This window comes from Pieris napi, chromosome 6 (genome assembly GCF_905475465.1).
Source record: "Pieris napi chromosome 6, ilPieNapi1.2, whole genome shotgun sequence".
In the NCBI taxonomy this organism is placed as follows: Eukaryota; Metazoa; Arthropoda; class Insecta; order Lepidoptera; family Pieridae; genus Pieris; species Pieris napi.
Genome location: NC_062239.1, coordinates 10,622,094 through 10,639,706, shown reverse-complemented (window position 1 = coordinate 10,639,706; position 17,613 = coordinate 10,622,094). Strand labels below are relative to the sequence as shown.

The 17,613-nt window shown below is 33.3% G+C and overlaps 1 protein-coding gene across 1 annotated transcript in view; it reads left to right on the top strand.

Moving 5' to 3' along the window:
- Positions 1-17,613, top strand: part of LOC125050069 (rhophilin-2) — an 84,152-nt gene that overhangs the window by 8,256 nt on the left and 58,283 nt on the right. Inside the window, exon 2 of the mRNA XM_047649644.1 lies at positions 15,371-15,744. Within this exon, the coding sequence (XP_047505600.1) occupies positions 15,631-15,744 (114 nt within the window). The 5' untranslated portion in view covers positions 15,371-15,630. The remainder of the gene's footprint in view (positions 1-15,370; positions 15,745-17,613) is intronic.

The following is a 17,613-nucleotide window of genomic DNA, read 5'->3' as shown; positions in this document are numbered from 1 at the left end:
ATATCGTGTCTATAACATGGTAACTAGACTAAAGTAATACGTATAGCAACACTGTTGCAAACAAGGAATAAAAATATACTTTTCAATTACAAAAATAACAATAATAAATTGCAAAATGACTATCATTAAACCATTACAGGGCGTCATAAAAATTAACTGCTCACATGCTCACGATGTGTAGTTTAAAGTGTAACAATTTATTCTTGTATGGGAATTTATTTATACATAATTTAAAGTTGTATTTAATACGACTTCAGATTTTAGTATAAAATAACTAGCTGACCCGGCAAACATCGTTTTGCCATGTATATTATTTCTAGGAAACATGTTTTAGTTCAATAAAAATAACTATCAACTATAATAAAAAATAGGGGTTGATCGTAGAGGGGTGACCGAATTAGATGCTAAAAAATTCTTTAAATAACTTCCTTCCTAATAAAATCAGGTATCCTGCTATGGAATTTCTTACCAATAGATATCAGGCTCAGTATTTAAATTTATTTAAAAAGCTTTTTTTTGATCATTTTCGTAAGTAGCTAGTAGCTACTATATTTATTAATTATTGTGACTCAGTTAACCTTTTGATTGGCTTTTAAATTTTTGCTTATACATATTTTTATTTATTATTATTTTTATTTATTTTATTTTAGTTATACCTAGTTCCGTGTTATTTTGAGTTTTTTTTTGTTATCATTTATGTACTTCTTGTACTTTACCCTCTGTAGGTGTTTCTTTTTTATTGTTCCATATTAGGGTTGCCTGGAAGAAATCGCTTGTTAGCGATAAGACCGCCCGTTGCCTTATAACTGATGTAACCTGCTTTTTTTATGTTTTTATATGTATGTTTTTGTGTAAGGTATTAAAGAGTAAATATATAAAATAAGCCGCAAGTATTTATTTATAACTATGCCAATGCGATAGTTGTATAACTTAATTACCGTAACACCGCTTTTTCGAATTCGCTGTAAGAACATACAAAAATATTGATCGTTTCGGAGACAGTGTAAAGCACTCGTAACGACTTTGTTGACGGGCCTGATAAGGTGGGGGAGCTTGTAGTTTATTGTTTATCAGAATGCCAAATCATAAAATGACTGCTTCACGACTGATTTGAGAGCGGCCGCCGATGCGAAAACCGCTGTGTGAGTTCGAAAAGTGAGTTACAGAATCGCAGGGCTGCACTGGTGCCACAGATTCGTTCTGCTCTAGGGACAAATATCCTTTTCTTCCGCCGTCCCAAATAGCAGCGTACAAATAAACTGTTCTTGCAGAACACTAGAACTACTAATCACTCCCCGAAAATTTAACAACGTAAAAGCTAACTCTCGTCGGTAATAGAAATGTGTTCGTATATGACATGGGGCTATGGAAGTATGGATTATAATCAGGTATTTTCGATCAAGAGCCCATAGAAGTGCAGGAAGCTACCGTACGTGCTAGCGTCATACTTGTATAGGGATGTGATCCGATAAAAAATAGTACCCATTAAATAAGAGCAAAAATGTAACAAAGTATTTACAATATAACAATATTTTGTGTTTACACTATATTTAATAGTCCCTGTGCCCTTAGTGGCAACATTTCATAATAATATTGTTTGTGGCATAGTGATATTTCTATCTATATCTATATTTGGGAAGAATGGTTTACATTTCATGAGTAATGAAACAATCTTGCTATTTGAAGCTCATGTGGATAACAGCTGTCGGTGTCGGTGTCTTGTCTGTCGGTATCTTTAGTAAGTTTTTTTTAATTAATACCCATTGTTGCCATAAGTCTAAAGAATCAGAAATATCGCATCACATACACTGAATTTAATTTAATTATTACCAAAGTATTCAATTACTTTAACTTGATCATTATATTATACACATTGATTTGTTGACTACACGGGAATATAAACCGTGGCTATGAAAACTTAACCATAAAATGGTTTAAAATTTTTTTTTTTTTATACTATGGCAATAGTTTTTAAATGTTTGATACTGGTGCAAATAAAATACTAATTTATACGGTATTTGTTACCATGGCAACCATTTGTCAATAGCCAGTTACCATGGTTACAAGGACGGTAAATAATATAATGATAATGAAATTTCACTTGCCAACCCTATTCCCAATGTCCATACACGCATGACCGTCTGTCTCTATCGCACATGTCGTTACATCTCGCTCGCACATAACTGTCCAGTCACAGGTGATTGACTAGAACAATGGCTCGAAACAAAAAACGAATATTTTTTGAAATTGTTTAAATGCACTAAATGTGCAGGTGCCGTTATGAAAGTTAATTTTATCGTTAATGTATTATTAATATTTTCCTTATGAGTGTAAACATATTGCGAGAATCACTCACGGAACACACTTTTCTTGAAAGTTAGCCATTGTGTTGTGGGTAACAAACATCCGTACTTCAGAGTTTAAGGCATTAGTAGCAAAAAACTAAAACCAAAACTGTAGTATTCCCTATCTTTCTGTATGGAGTAGAAACATAGACTATCCTGGCACTAAGGCAAGAAAGACTTTGAGATGTGGTAGAAGCGAATATTTAGAATACCATGAACTGCGAAGCGCACCAATACATAGATCTTGACCCAACGAGCTCGCCTCTACAACGAATTATATCATATTTCGGCCATACAAGGCGATGAGAACTTGGAGAACCTGACCGACACAGAAGACAAAAGATTATGTGGCCGTTCACCAACCAGCTGGACCGATCAAGTTAAAGACTCGTCATCTTCATCGTACACTGTAGATATACACATAAGAGAAGCGCTTGTTCCAGATGTTTCCTTGCTGACCAGGACCCTCGGACAGGAGCTACCGACTGAAGAGAGTAAAAATTAACCCAATTAATTACAAGTTACATCGTACCCATTATAATCTCCCAGTATAATGGTATCAGCGTTGCCATACATATCGCGCGGGACAGGCTTTTTCCCGCTTTTTGGGGTTAACTCAATCGTCACTCAAGACACCACTGCCATGCACAGAAATGGCACCAGTTCTTTCAACAGTTACCAAAAAAAGATACCAGGAATATGTTTAAACTACATTCTTTCATATTAGGTATCGCAACATCAAACTGCTTCCCTGAATGCCATTTATCCCAGATAAATTATAATTGAATTGATATTTAGTTACTATGTCCCGCTTTCGACGAGAGATTCCCGCTTTTTTAATTCAAAAAGTTCCAAAATCCCGACTTGGCAATAAAAAAATCTGGCAACGCTGAATGGTATCTACTAAATTAGAAAACCAGTTCCGACTTAAGAAATATTTTTTGTGTTCGATACTCCATTCATCGATTCGATGAATCTATCTATCATGGGTTTAATGTAATCGATAGATCTAATAAATCATTTATTATTATAATAATCTTAATCTATAGTAGATTTAAAATTTGACACAAGATTAGCAAAAGAATGGAAGAGCTTTCGGGCACTTAAAGAAGTCATGAAAAATACGAATAAATATAATAATAATAGAAAATGAGCATGGTAATTAAACGAAATCTCTTCAATACTTATATATATTACCTGTACTAACATGTGGAACTCAAACTCGGGCGCCCACTAAAGCGCAGCATATAAAGCTACAGGTGTGTAAAAGATCGATGGAACGGTCTGACAGGGAAGAAAAGAATAGGCAAAATAAAAAATACAGCTTTAAGAAGAACAACTAAGGTAACAGATGTTACAATAAAAATAAGGTGGAAATGGGCAGGGCGCACATTGCAATAGGAACAGAAAAGAGGAGCAAAAAAGTACTAAACTGGTGCCCAAGGTACAGCAAACGAAAAAGAGGAAGACACTTAGAAGGTGAAAGACCAAATTAGAGAAACAGAAGGTGGTACATGGCAAAGAGTGGCACAGTGCGGAGAGGAATGGCGGGATATAGAGGAAGGCCTTTGGCAAAAAAGGGCACACAGATACCTAAAAGAATCGTGTTTTAGTGTAAAACTGTCTGAATTAAAAGGCTATTATTATTATTATTATTATATTTAAATTTGCTGTAACAAAACAATTGTCTAAGACTATGGTTGGGTCCATTCATTTTACCTAAACGCTATATACAAGTATTCATTAAGGTACTATTCAAGGACGACTTGAAAAAACAAAAGAATTCTAACACTTTATAGGACATTCCTTAAATTATTGAGTTAATAAAACATATAAGGAGTTATTAGGGTGCCCAGTGTTTATATCAATTCTTACATGAATGATGTAGAGTATTTTAATGTAATAACAAATATCTACGAGAACATAGAGGCGGATAAAAACACACGGAAAATCACGACACATTTACCATCCGTAATTTGAATATAGAAACTACGTTTTCATTCACCAATAAACAAGAATGCAGAGAATGTTTGATCAATAGATTGCGTCATGTACAATAGGGCTTACGTACTTACAACTGAATGAATTTAGTAGAGTTAGTACAACTTGATTGAAGATTTATTTAATTTCGTAAACATTTAAATAAATTTGAAATACAAAAGGTTTATAATCAATTGATAGTCCTGCCAATCTATACATTGCAAGCTACCAGAATTACCATCAAGCTGAATCTGAGTAAACTTATTCAAAACCTTTTGTTACGACCCATGGAAAAAAATTTACTCAAGGCCAAAGCTAAAAAAATAGTATATTTCATTACAAGTGCGGAAAGCCTGTCATTGCAAAGAGTTCCGACAAATGTCTACCCGAGCCGAGGCGCAGCCGAAGGTGAGGGTTGACAGTCGGAACAAGTTGCAATGATGGTTCCGCACGTGTACTGAACGACTATTTTTAATACAGTTGCGAAAAAATTATGCAATTTAATAAAATAATAAAAAAACAATAAACTCAACTCACTAATCATTTATTTCTTATACAAATTATTGTTCACATATACATTGGTACAGTTTTTTATACTAACTAGAGAAGTTTTAGGTTGCATATTTATTTACTGTTTGAGACAAACTTTTATTTATTTCGTATGATTTTTCATGTATATTTAATATATAATATAACAAACAACTAAATGCGCAAAGAACATTTTTGGAAAATTGCGCCAACCGTAAAAGAATATAAGCAGATTTTTTTTTCTTCACCCATTCTGGGTAGGCAAAGGGAACTATGCCCATAGAGCCAAGTCTTCAGTACAATTTTTTATTGATATGAAATGAAATTTAAGGAGATAACTCATTAGTTAGGTTAGATTTCATTTCATCATCATCAATGGAATCAAATCATTAAATCTTATATTAAACAAAGCAGTAGCTTCTTTTAAGAAATATTTGCATGAATCATAAAAATTTCTATGAATTTTTTTTAGTAAAAACTTCGTGGTTGGTTTTTTCTTTTTAATAGACATTATTTTGACAGTTGGGAAAGATAACGCACTAGTTCGGAAAAGGTAAAAAAAAAGCACGAGTGTGTAATAGCCCACATCCCGAACGCTATACGTCCCTGCAATACGCCACTTTTTGAGCAACTGTATTAAAAATGAGATTTTCGCGATTTTCTTCAAAACGGCAAGTTGTGCAAGCATAATCTCAAACAACAATTGTAGATCATAAAATTATCTATAAAAAATGTATCAATAATTTATTTCCAAGCTACGTTTCTGAGATAAAACGATTCAAATAGTTGTAAGCGTCATTTTATGCACACGTATCCACGCCACCTCTGAGGTAGTGTACTTAGCGCTACAACTAACTTACTTATATACGCTCCGGAGGGTTCCAAGTCACATTGCCAAGCAAGCCCTCGAGTGGAATCCTCAAGGCAAAAGGAAAATAGTGCCCGCCCAAAACAGACCTGGCAACGTATAATTGCAGAGGCGAAGGAAACTGGAATGGCGTGGCGTGAAATTATGAGAGCCGCCCAGGACCTATCAGGCTGGATTCTACGCTGGATGCCCTTTGCCCTACTTTGGGGACATAGGACTTTAAGAAGATGTCCATTCACTATTACTTACAAGAAACATAAAAGTTAATGGAAGTTATATTTACTATATACGTGACAGTTTTCGTCAACTCGATTCTATAGGGTTTTTCGAAAGGAATTTCTAATAGCCACCTGTCAGCTGATTGAACTACTTGATCTATTTCTATAAATTCTACATATACACATCTTTTATATTAATAGAGTATCGTTGCTTAATTTCTTCTTGTTTTGGCATACCTACCTACATAATAATATAACAAACCTACACAATAATTGATTGTTTTATAATTATTCAATTTTGCTTGCATTCGGCTCAAGGTTGCTTCGAAGGTTTCGATTTAGGGTTGCCATTTCTATTTTCTAATAAAAATGCTCACATTTGAAGTTATCTTGACAATGTTGTAACAATCGAATACTTAGTCAATTAATTATTATTAAATATGATTCTATTAAACTTTTTAAACCTAATTACAACATCGCCTAGTAGATTGTACCGGTGACCCCAGAGCTGGCTGGTTTTAATTATTTTTATTATTACTTTATAGGTTAAGAAAATTGTATATACTGTATTTTAAGGATAGTAGTTTATTAAATTAATTATATTCTTTATACCTAGAAAAGTTACAACATCGCCTTTTTATGATACCCATAACGGATAAATCCATCAGAATAATGATCCAACGGAATACGTATAATTTTAAATATCTAATCACGATATTTAAAATTATATCACAGAAACACTTGATACTTTCAACCCATATAAATGTATACGTGGTTTTGTTACGTTTTATATTTACGTCAAGGCTTTTCGTTTTAATGTCAAAATCGATAATGTCTTTGACAGCCCTACACTGTCATTGTCGGTAATGAGAGTCATGGCTTCACCCAAACAGAGGGTTACACAGGAAATTGGTTTTTGATACAGATAACAACGTATAACAAGGTCTAGACTTGTGATAAACACTTTCATTCAAATTGTGTTATGTATTTTATACCGCACCTATGTACAGTAATAGAGGGGATTATAACGCGTTTTTATATCACTATAACGCGTTTTAGTATAACGCGAAACGTCCCCCATATAACGCGGTAGTCACCCACTATAACGCGGAGATTGTTCAAGTTATAGTGTGAAATTTATAATGATTATTCAACAAAGTATATCTGTATTAATTGAAAAACTACTTCAGCTTGCGTAACGTGGGAAACGCATTAACAGGTTACAAACTATATCGAAATGTCAATAATTAAATGACATTACAGATAACATTCCGGTCGGGCATCGAACACGCGACCATTAGACACCGCTAGCGTCAGTTAGCTGGAACGAATCGTGCGCAGATACCGTTCCTACATCCAGTTATAGAACTGGATGCGACATTATCTAGGCATCCAAAATTTTATAGACATTTCTGATTAACTCCTTTAAGTTTGGTATGTCTTGTCCAACAACAATTGAGTTACTATGAAAACTAAAATATCGTAAAAATAGAATATTAATTTACTCGGAATCTTACGACACATCTGTGATGATTAAACCCTCTGATTAAAACTTGTGGAATATTATAACAACCACAACTTTAAATTGGGTACTTTATTAGTCTTCCGAAAAAGACATGGGGGAAAATTGGCAATCAAGGTTTATAATAATTTATCATAAACATTAAACGATCTTCCTACTAGAGTTTTTAAAAATCGACTTGGAAAAAAGTATTTTTCTATTAATGGTTCGTATGAAACTAAATAATTAATATTAATATGATAATGTAATAATATCTATCTATCTATCTATAACTCGATAATTCATAATGTAATTGTAGACAAACATAAACCTTTTAAGACAAATTTGCACGTCATTATATGTGGCAGAATATGCAAGTTTAGATTGTACCACCATCATATTTTTGTACCATATTCTTGCAAATAAATTATTATTATTATATATAATTGTATTGTATTACCCGCATTTCCAGTACTATAAATTCGTGTCTCCACGCGTCGAATATATGAATATATAATTCAAACTTCCTAAGATGGCGGCGTTATAATTTGTATGAGGCATTTATCAGTTTTACAGCGTTAAAAGCATGGTTTATACTCAACAAACACTTAATGTAAAAATAAAGATATTTAAATGTAAATTGGTAATATCGCTGCCGGAATGGGGTCACTTCTGCTATCTATCGAGGATCTGTCAATCGAGACACGGGAGAAATAGATAATAGTTATGTACCTAAACTTTAAAGTTAGATATAAATATTTTAGGCAATAATTAGAAGCGTGAACCAAATGTAAACAATCACCGTACACTTGAAGCTAATATTGAGCCGTTTAGTTTGATATTATAAATTGTATTTTAACATTCTCGTCTCCGATAATGTCGAATAACATAAGTGTCATTTAGATTTATGAACCCTTAGATAAGCCAAGTTTGTTCTCTACCCCTAATTATGTGTTAGTTTTAAGCTCATATTTTAAACCATTAAAGTCAGTTGTTACTCAGCTTCAAACAAAGAGTTTTATTTAAACATCTCCATGCAAAAACCTCCACCACACTTGATTCGAGTATAGTTTTATTTTGATGTGTCTGAGACAGTCAAGAGTGGCTTAGAGTTTATCGCCAGTTCTTCTCTTCCGTTCTACGCCCTTGATTTGAGAACTGGCGGTAAATGTAAAAATAGAAGCATTTCATATATATTTATTTTTTGACGCTCATAAGTGTACATTGTGTTACCTATATGAATAAATTATTTTGAATTTTGACTGATCACGTTGGTTGTCTATGACTATGCTCTTAACCAATCACAACTAAACGAAACTCGCCATTGTTTCGCTATTCATTCGTAATATAATTCACATGAACATACATCAATCATGTGTCAAATGTCATTATTATGTGTTACATACAATCTGTAGCAATCGGTAAAATATTTTTTAAAATAATTATCAACTAAATATCCAGGTGAGTTTAATAAAAATATTATTAGCAGTGTGGATTTTAAAGAGGAGGTAGTGACATGGATACGAAAGGTATTGCTAAAGTGGTTTGGCTATGATGAACGGAGGAAAGAAATCAACATATAGGATATACATTATACAAGGTAACCGAAGATGGTGAAATCTGGTTGGGTAGGCTTTGTCGTACATACCTGGACCAAATCCAGACAGTAATAGAGAAAAAAATCAGTGGCGCTACAACCTCTTTAAGTCTTGGCCTCAGATTTCTGAATCTGTTTCATGATCATTTTTAAATCTAATAGACAAGTAGGTGATCAGCCTCCAGTGACACACGCCGTCGACTTTTTGGGTCTAAGGCATGTCGGTTTCCTCACAATGTTTTCCTGCACAGTTCGAGCAAATGTTAAATGCGCACATAGAAAGAAAATCTATTGGTGCACAGCCGGGGATCGAACCTACGACCTCAGGTATGAGAGTCGCACGCTGAAGTCACTAGGCCAACACTGCTCAACACGGTAGTAGAGAAAAGACAAGTTAATAGTACCCATAAACTACGAGCATGGTGAATCTCATGAAAGTGGATGGATCGAGAGAGGTATGACATCTGTTTTTGCTTTTCTTAAAGCAGATTTTGCCGCGCACCACCACTATGTGGAACCAGCTGCCCACTGAAGAATTTCCGAACCAATTCGACTTAGGGTCCTTCAAGAAAAGAGCGTACCTATTCTTCAAAGCCCGGCAACGCACTTGCTAGGCTCCTGTCCGTTTGTCTATAACATAAAAAAATCCGTGGTCCAATTTATGTGATTGTGTAGTCCCTAAGCAAATAGACACAGACAGAAGTCGCGTTATTTATAACTACTTACTTAATAAATTGTAGTTAATATTTAGACCTAAAAAAAACAAAATTTCTAATTCAGTGTTAAAGGAAAATGAGACAAGCGGGAAAATTATTGTGCCTTGAGATGTCCTTTACCAAATTTGACGAAGGAAAATAAAACAATCAAAGGAAAATAGATCGTCCAGATTGCTACAAGGTTTTCTTTTACAGTTTAACGCAGTTGACTAAACTAAGACGCGTAAATAGGTTGTTTACGAGTTTATTAACAACAAAACTTCATATTATAATTATTTAAATAACACAAACGCACTGAAACACGAATTGGTTGAGACAGTGTTTTGTCTCACCGATATATTTATTTATTTATTTACACTTCATTGCTATAATACACATAATTATACATATAGAAAAAAACAAAAAGTAAGTAGGTTACATAAGTTATTAGGCAACGGGCGGCCTTATCGCTAACAAGCGATTTCTTCCAGGCAACCCTAAAATGGATCAATAGAAAACAAAGAAACACCTACAGAGGGTAAAGTACAAGAGATGCATAATTAATTAACAAAAAGATACTAAAAATAACATGCAACTATAACTAAAATTAAATTAAATAAAATCTAAAGAAAAAATATAAATAATAGTATGTATAAACAGACATGTAAAAGCTCAGCTTAAGGTTAATTGACTCACAATTAATATATAAATATATAAAGATATATTTGCTTACACGGCAGCGATAAAAACAAACCATTTAATAGCGATTTGAGGTTTATCGTATGTTTAGAAAAAGGAGTTAAAAGTTTAAATCGCTTACTAGCTGGTGGCTATACAAGATTGAAATAATATTTGTCCAAATGATGGAGCTTGAAAGACATATTTTATCTACTTTATTTTTATTTAGGAAACAATTAATAATTACCAAATGTATAAATTTCATTTGAAATAAATTTAATAATTTTTATAGTAGTTATGGTCCACTATTTTGGCTATATTGGATTACACATAAGACAGATATATACTGTGGCGGGCTTTTTGTAGGACTATTTAAGATTTAAAACATTTCCATCATACATATGTGTAACTTTAGCGGTTTTGGCAGCGCACGCCAGAATAGCTCGCAGATGGTAGATTTTTTTCTACTTACCTGATGTTTTGGACAATTCACTCATTTTTACATGAAACAGTAACAAACATCCATCCATACTTACTAACTTTCGCGTTTATAATATTAGTAGGATAGTTGAAAAAAATTATAATTAACCTATTGGTAGTAATAAAATTAGAAATTGTTGTAATTGGTTAATTTTGTATTTTTTTTTCTCCTCTCTCTATAACGAACATAATTGCTCGGTCCCTGGAAATTCGTTATAAAGAAGTTACACTGTAGTTTAGTTAGACCCACGGGATTTACCCTGTTTGATTTGCTTTAGTTTGTAAAACTTTTCTATGTGTATGTTTAAAGAACTTTATTTCTCATTACAAAAATTTATATTTTATTTACATGAGAAATTTAATATTATATACGAACGAGATACACGTCGCCATCAGCTAGCCCAATTTTAGTCTAATGGGCTCATTCTGGTCTCATCTTTAATGCCCTTTTGAACTGATTAATCACGCTAATGTTACGAACCTTAGACAGCAACTGATTAAACAATTGCACACCCTCATACCTAATAGATCTCTTTAAATAATTTGTGCGCGGCTGTGGCTTTTCTATCCATTGTATAATCTGCTATCCAGGTATTAACGCTAGAAATATATCGAAGCGGTATAATAAACGCTTCTATAATCCATTTATGCAAATGACAATACATGAAATATAATTGAATTGTACTAATGAGTTAATAACATTAAAACTCATTCCAACCTTGTGCAGGCTTTATGCTCAGCACGAATTGGAGCATGTTATGTTGTTAATTTATACATTCCGACATTTTAACTACTGTCTTATTTTATTCTAACAAAATATTCAGTAATCTAAAATAATTTCATCATCGAGGCAGAATACGAAATACCACTAATATCACCTCGAGGTCCGCCGTTCTATAACTGAGCGTTTTTAAGGCAGTTTTTGTGGAACCAGCTGCCTACTGAAGTATTTCCGAATCTTGAACTTGAAGTCATTTAAGACACGAGAGTAATAATTCTTAAAAGGTCGGCAACCCACTTGCGAGCCATCTGGCAATGTTTACCTGTTATTAAATAAAATGTTGGACTTGAGATGCTGTGTGTTGGACCTAACCAATGACAATCAATCGGCATACAACATTATATCTTTCGTATTCTAAACTGTCTGAAATGCGTAAAAAAGAGCCAATCTTAAAAGGCCGGCAACGCACTTGCGAGCCTTCTGGCAATGTGAGTATCCATGGGCTATCACTTAACATAAGGTAAGCTCCCCGTTGGCTGTTATAAAAAAAATGTTGACCGCTACAGTATGATGTTTATTTCCTTAAAATCCTTTTTATATTTGAACGGTGCAATTTCGATATAACTACTGAGTAATAGAATTAATATTACCTAGTTTAAACAGATAATACGCAGCAAGATGTTGTCTAAATAAAGTAACGGTATTCAAATTACACATTGTTAGTATAAGTCGATTACCGCATAGATTTCGTAAAGGTGTCTTTATTATCAACAATTCCATTCATCACCAGCTAAACATGCTTGTTTGTTCCTGCATTGTTAATGAACGACACGTTGATTGATACTTTGGTAAATATCCTTTAGGATATCCTGTGTGCTTTGAAACATTACATAACAAGGAAATCATACTATGAACTATACCATATACTATACACATACTATACATATACTATATTATATATTTTAAGTTTATACTTTACTATATACTATTTTTTTATTATTGCTATTTTGTGTGTTTATGTGTGTGTGTTTTTGTTTGTAATAAATGTAATGTCTATGTCTATGTCACTGTAAAATTGTAAACACCGTTAGATTGTAATCTATCTCGTGAGATAGTAAACTGTCGAAAGATTGTGGTTTGATAAGTAATGGTTAAATTAGGTTCAACTTTAAAATTAACAAATGAGAAAATAATCGATCCGATTAATTTACCGAGAATGTCACATCTCTTATAACCAATAGAAAAGTAGGAAATGGCCGTTTCACAATTTGACGGTTTCACTTCGATAGATTACAATCTACCGAATAATAATACGTTAAATTGTAAGCAGTACGCTGAGGTTCACAATCTTTCGACAGTTTATAATCTCGCGAGATAGATTACAATCTAACGGTTTTTACAATTTTACGTTAACATCTATACCACTGGAGTCTGGAAGCATAAAAAAGCAATTGATCGTTTTATCTCTATCACTCGCTTGTCACTTTGAAAAGCGATGAAAGTGACAAGTTTCTCGTTATAATTCGTTAATGTGATCGATATAATATAGACAAAAAAGTCACACACAGTTTTAACGTTCGTGTAGAGGTCTAAAGACATATTTGGTTGCAATTTCAGAGATACGACCTCCAAATGTTCAAAAAGCGAGCCTACTCCTCCCTCTAAGGCCGGAAACGCACCCACTAAAAATGGGTGTCTATGGGCTGCGTAGACTGCCCTTTTTGGTCGTCCCGCAAGCTCGTTTGCCCCTCTATTATATAAAAAAAAAAATAAAAAAAAATTGCGCCATGTGGTGAAATCGGCGACTTCAGCAAGTCTTAGCGAACCTAGCGCCACCAAATGGATTTTTTTTTTTTGGAGTTAATGGCCTGGTATCTAGACCTTTAGGCCACCACCAAATGGACAATCAAGTAAAATATAGATAATGACGAATGACTGTTCAACACTCGTTTTGACATACCAGAGTGATACTTAAGTCTCGGTCTTGAGCTTAGACTTAGTCGACAAGCCAAGAGAACGCAATTATTCAGGCTTGCGGTTCTAACAAAAAAATAAAATAATTAAATGTGCTAATGCTAATAAAGTTAAATATTGTTCGTTATTATAACTGTAAACAGGTGTTGGTTGCTCAAGTGATATCTAGATTTATCTTTTGTTTGATAATTTCACAATTATATCTAGGGCGTGAGTGATCTGATAAGAGCAAATGAAAAGTGATATTTTTTTAAATATAAATACATTATGGTTAACTTCTATTACATAAAACCAGAGAAAAGTGGGTTTTTATAAACGTAGAATCAAAATTACAATAAGTACATTTTTTATCTATATACGAATACCAGAATACGAAATTATAGTAAAGTGCCCAAACGGATTAATGTAAATTTTGACACAGTTAAAGCTTATACGGAGAAGTGCATAAGGCCATTTTTTATTATTAAATTAACATTTCACAGACTACTACTTGAATGAGACATTGACATATGTCTTTCACGGTTCCATAGACAACATTTATATTTTTAATCGCCATTAAGTATTAAGAAAGCCTTCGAAAAACAACTCTTACAATATTTGGAGTTAAATTAGATCGAATATTGTACTACTTAACGAAAACTACTTTTTTTTTGTTACAAATAGTTAAAATTATTAAGAACGATGTCTTAATTAAAAGGAGTTATTTATCATTATATGTATTCTTAATTTATGATTTGAATTAAATTTGTTTACTTGATTACTTTCAACTACAGTAACACTAAGAATGACACACACTTAATTACTCATGATAAGATTATCATGATCATGTACTGTTTATCATAGGTCTAGAGCCATACATTTGATTTTGATTACCCTTAATAGTAATTAAAAAGTTAAAAAAACATACACATTGAATTGTATACCTCCTCTATTCAGGGTGTTTTTTTTTTTTTTTTTTGTAATTAATAAATATATTTGTTTGTGAGAAAAAATGTTCACAACTTGGACTCTTTGCAAGCGGTTTGTTATGTAATGTTTTATTTGCAGGGGAAATGTAGGGAGTGCAAAACTTAAGGGAACTATATTAAAAAAGGGTGCGTGTACTTATGTACGCGCGTAAGAAGTTATACTTCTTTGGCATTATTAAAAATAGTTTTTGATTGCAAGCAAATAATCAATTACAATTAAATAATCAAATACTGGAAAAGGAGTCATTATAGTCAATAAAGTTCAGTTTATATTTGAAAAATTAAATAAATAAATATTTATTATTATTCGAATGTTGCTTTTAAATTATGTCCAATGCCGTAGCATCTTCCGTGGGCAACGTTATTCTGTTAATTTTGTGTCACGGTGCGCGCGGATCGTTAAATTTCACTCTCATCCATTTTTCATAACGCGCCTAAAGAAGTATAACTTCAAAAAATACAAAAATCTGACCAATCTATTTCTTAACTAACTGTACAGTGTACATACAAAGTAACTGTACCTATTTACTGGAAAATGAACAAAAGGCTATTCATAAACGCTGTAAAAGGTTGTAAAAATTATTACTTTTCATTCATCGCACAATGGCAGTGATATGAGGATAAATAAACTAACATTCGTCATTATCAGCTTTTTCTAAAATCTTAGTTAAATCCGTTAGATGCAAAGAACATATGACGCCAATGGAAACATTGTCTATATAAATATATTTTGTTTGTTTAATGATTAATCTAATCTTAAAACTCTGATTAACTCACCGTAAAAACTTAATTTAAAACACTTCATTTTTTGTTTCAGATCAGCGGATAACGGAGCGATATCAAAGTTTACGAGTTTTAGTGTCAGTGTTCTAAATTCAAGTTTCGTCGGCATTCGTGTTTTTTTCCAAAAAGTAATTTAAATCAATCCATTAGTCGTCTATTCTAAATTCAAAAACTACCTTGCGAGTGCCCTGAATTCTACAAGTTATCACTTCTAAATTCAAAATGTCGTAATTCGATCGTATTATACATCACGTTTTGGATTTATACATTTTTATGTGCGGTTGTGTATAATGTATGAGTATGGGTGAGCCAACTATACATAAGACTTGTGTGAGGGTGAACTCTGCTGATGAGGAATCGAGAGATGAGGTGGACCATGACTTACCAAAGAAGAACCCTTTTATACGGGTAAGTGCTTACTTTTATTTGTATGTATTTTAATTCATAATGACAATGTAGCAAGTCTTAAGCAATATTTCTATATAAATAAGATAGTAAGAAAGTAGTGTTCTTTTGATGCGCTTAATGTGAAGTGTCTTGGAACGGAGATAAATTATATTCTTTCAAGGTATTGTATATAAAACTTGACATCAATTAAAACTATTATATATATATACTATTAAAATACTTTTTTTTTTATCTATGGCATTTTAAATACTTTTTAGTCCATGGATAACTGATTTATAACTAATTATTACTTATGAAAACTTAATCAATCCAAATACGATATTTTAATTATACTTGGCAGATGCCAACGTGGAACTATGATGGAAATAAATAAAAACAGTTGAATAAGAATTTCGATAATAAGGTCAATAGTCGTCACATCATCGAGTAAAACATAAATAAAAAGTAAAAGAAGTTAGAGCAAGCCAACTAACAGTGAAACTTCCTTTTCCGCATCTAGTTTTTTCTTGTATGACCGGTATTTGTTCCTGTTTGAGAAAGTTTTCAAAATACGCGGAAAAATCAGTTACCTAACACAGGTTCCGGTGGTTAGTTGTCACTATGGTATTAGAAAGCGTTGCACACCAATAATTGGACTGAATGGAAGTCCTATAAAGCCTCAAACCCCTGTTGAAAACCATATAATGTTAGCGAATGACGCAAAGGTTATGCCACTGCGACTCATCCCTGAAGTCGGAGGTTCGAATTCCGCACTACACAGTAGCCTAGTACCAATTGACTTTCCTGTCTATGTACGCATTTAACACTTGGTCGAACGGTGAAGGAAAACATCGTGAGGAAGCTGGCTTGTCTTAGATCCTAAAAGCCGGCGGCGTGTCAGACAGAGAACGCTGATAACCTACTGGCCTATTAGAAAACAGTGATCACAAAACAGATACATCAATCTGAGACCGAAGTCTGAAGGTTTGTTGCGCCACTGGTTTTTTTTTGTTAATCAGGAATACTGTAGCATTCTAATGATTTTTATGAGATTCTTCATAAAAATTTAATAATTATAATTAATAATTTTTTGGCTCGTTAGGGAAAAATGATGAGAGTAAATTTTTACGATGCGCGATGTGATGCATACCGTCACAAAAAAACCGACACCCTGGATATCTGTTCAAACGTCGGTAAAACAGTCTGGGCCGCTAGTTGGCGCTTGCTCTGTTTTATTGACAAGTTGCATTGTCTGTCATGGTGTACTGTTTTTCAGAGTCGTGTTTATTTAAACCAAAATAATGATTTCTAAACGGGAAAACCCGTTCCAATGTGATAAAAAACATAGTGTTTATTGTAAACTATCATGATTAGTATATATTATATCGTTTCGATTGGACCATTAAAATGGACAAGAAAAATGCAATTCGAAGAGGGAAACGTCCCTCTAAAGTGCTCGAAGAAAATTATTACGCCAGAGAAGTATAACTTCTAACGCGTGTACATAAGTACACACACGTTTTTTTAAATTATTTTGTTTATAGATAGCGTTTAGTTTCGCGCCATTTGGAAGGGCTAAGTTAACACAAGAAGCTTCATGTGCAAAGTTAGATAAATATTTTATACTAGACTAGTGGACCCGACAGACTTTGTCCTGCATGATATTTCAAGCAATTAGTAAAGCAAAGTATGAAAGTACCGACTGCAGCGCCATCTGGCGGGCTGATTTGTGAATCTAAACCAATCTAAACCATTCCCAGATCCCCTTGAACACACACAAAAAATTTCATCAAAATCGGTCCAGTCGTTTGAGAGAAGTTCAGTGACATACACACTCACAGAAGACTATAAAGCACTAACCCGGCCCCTATACTGTTCGCACTATGAGAA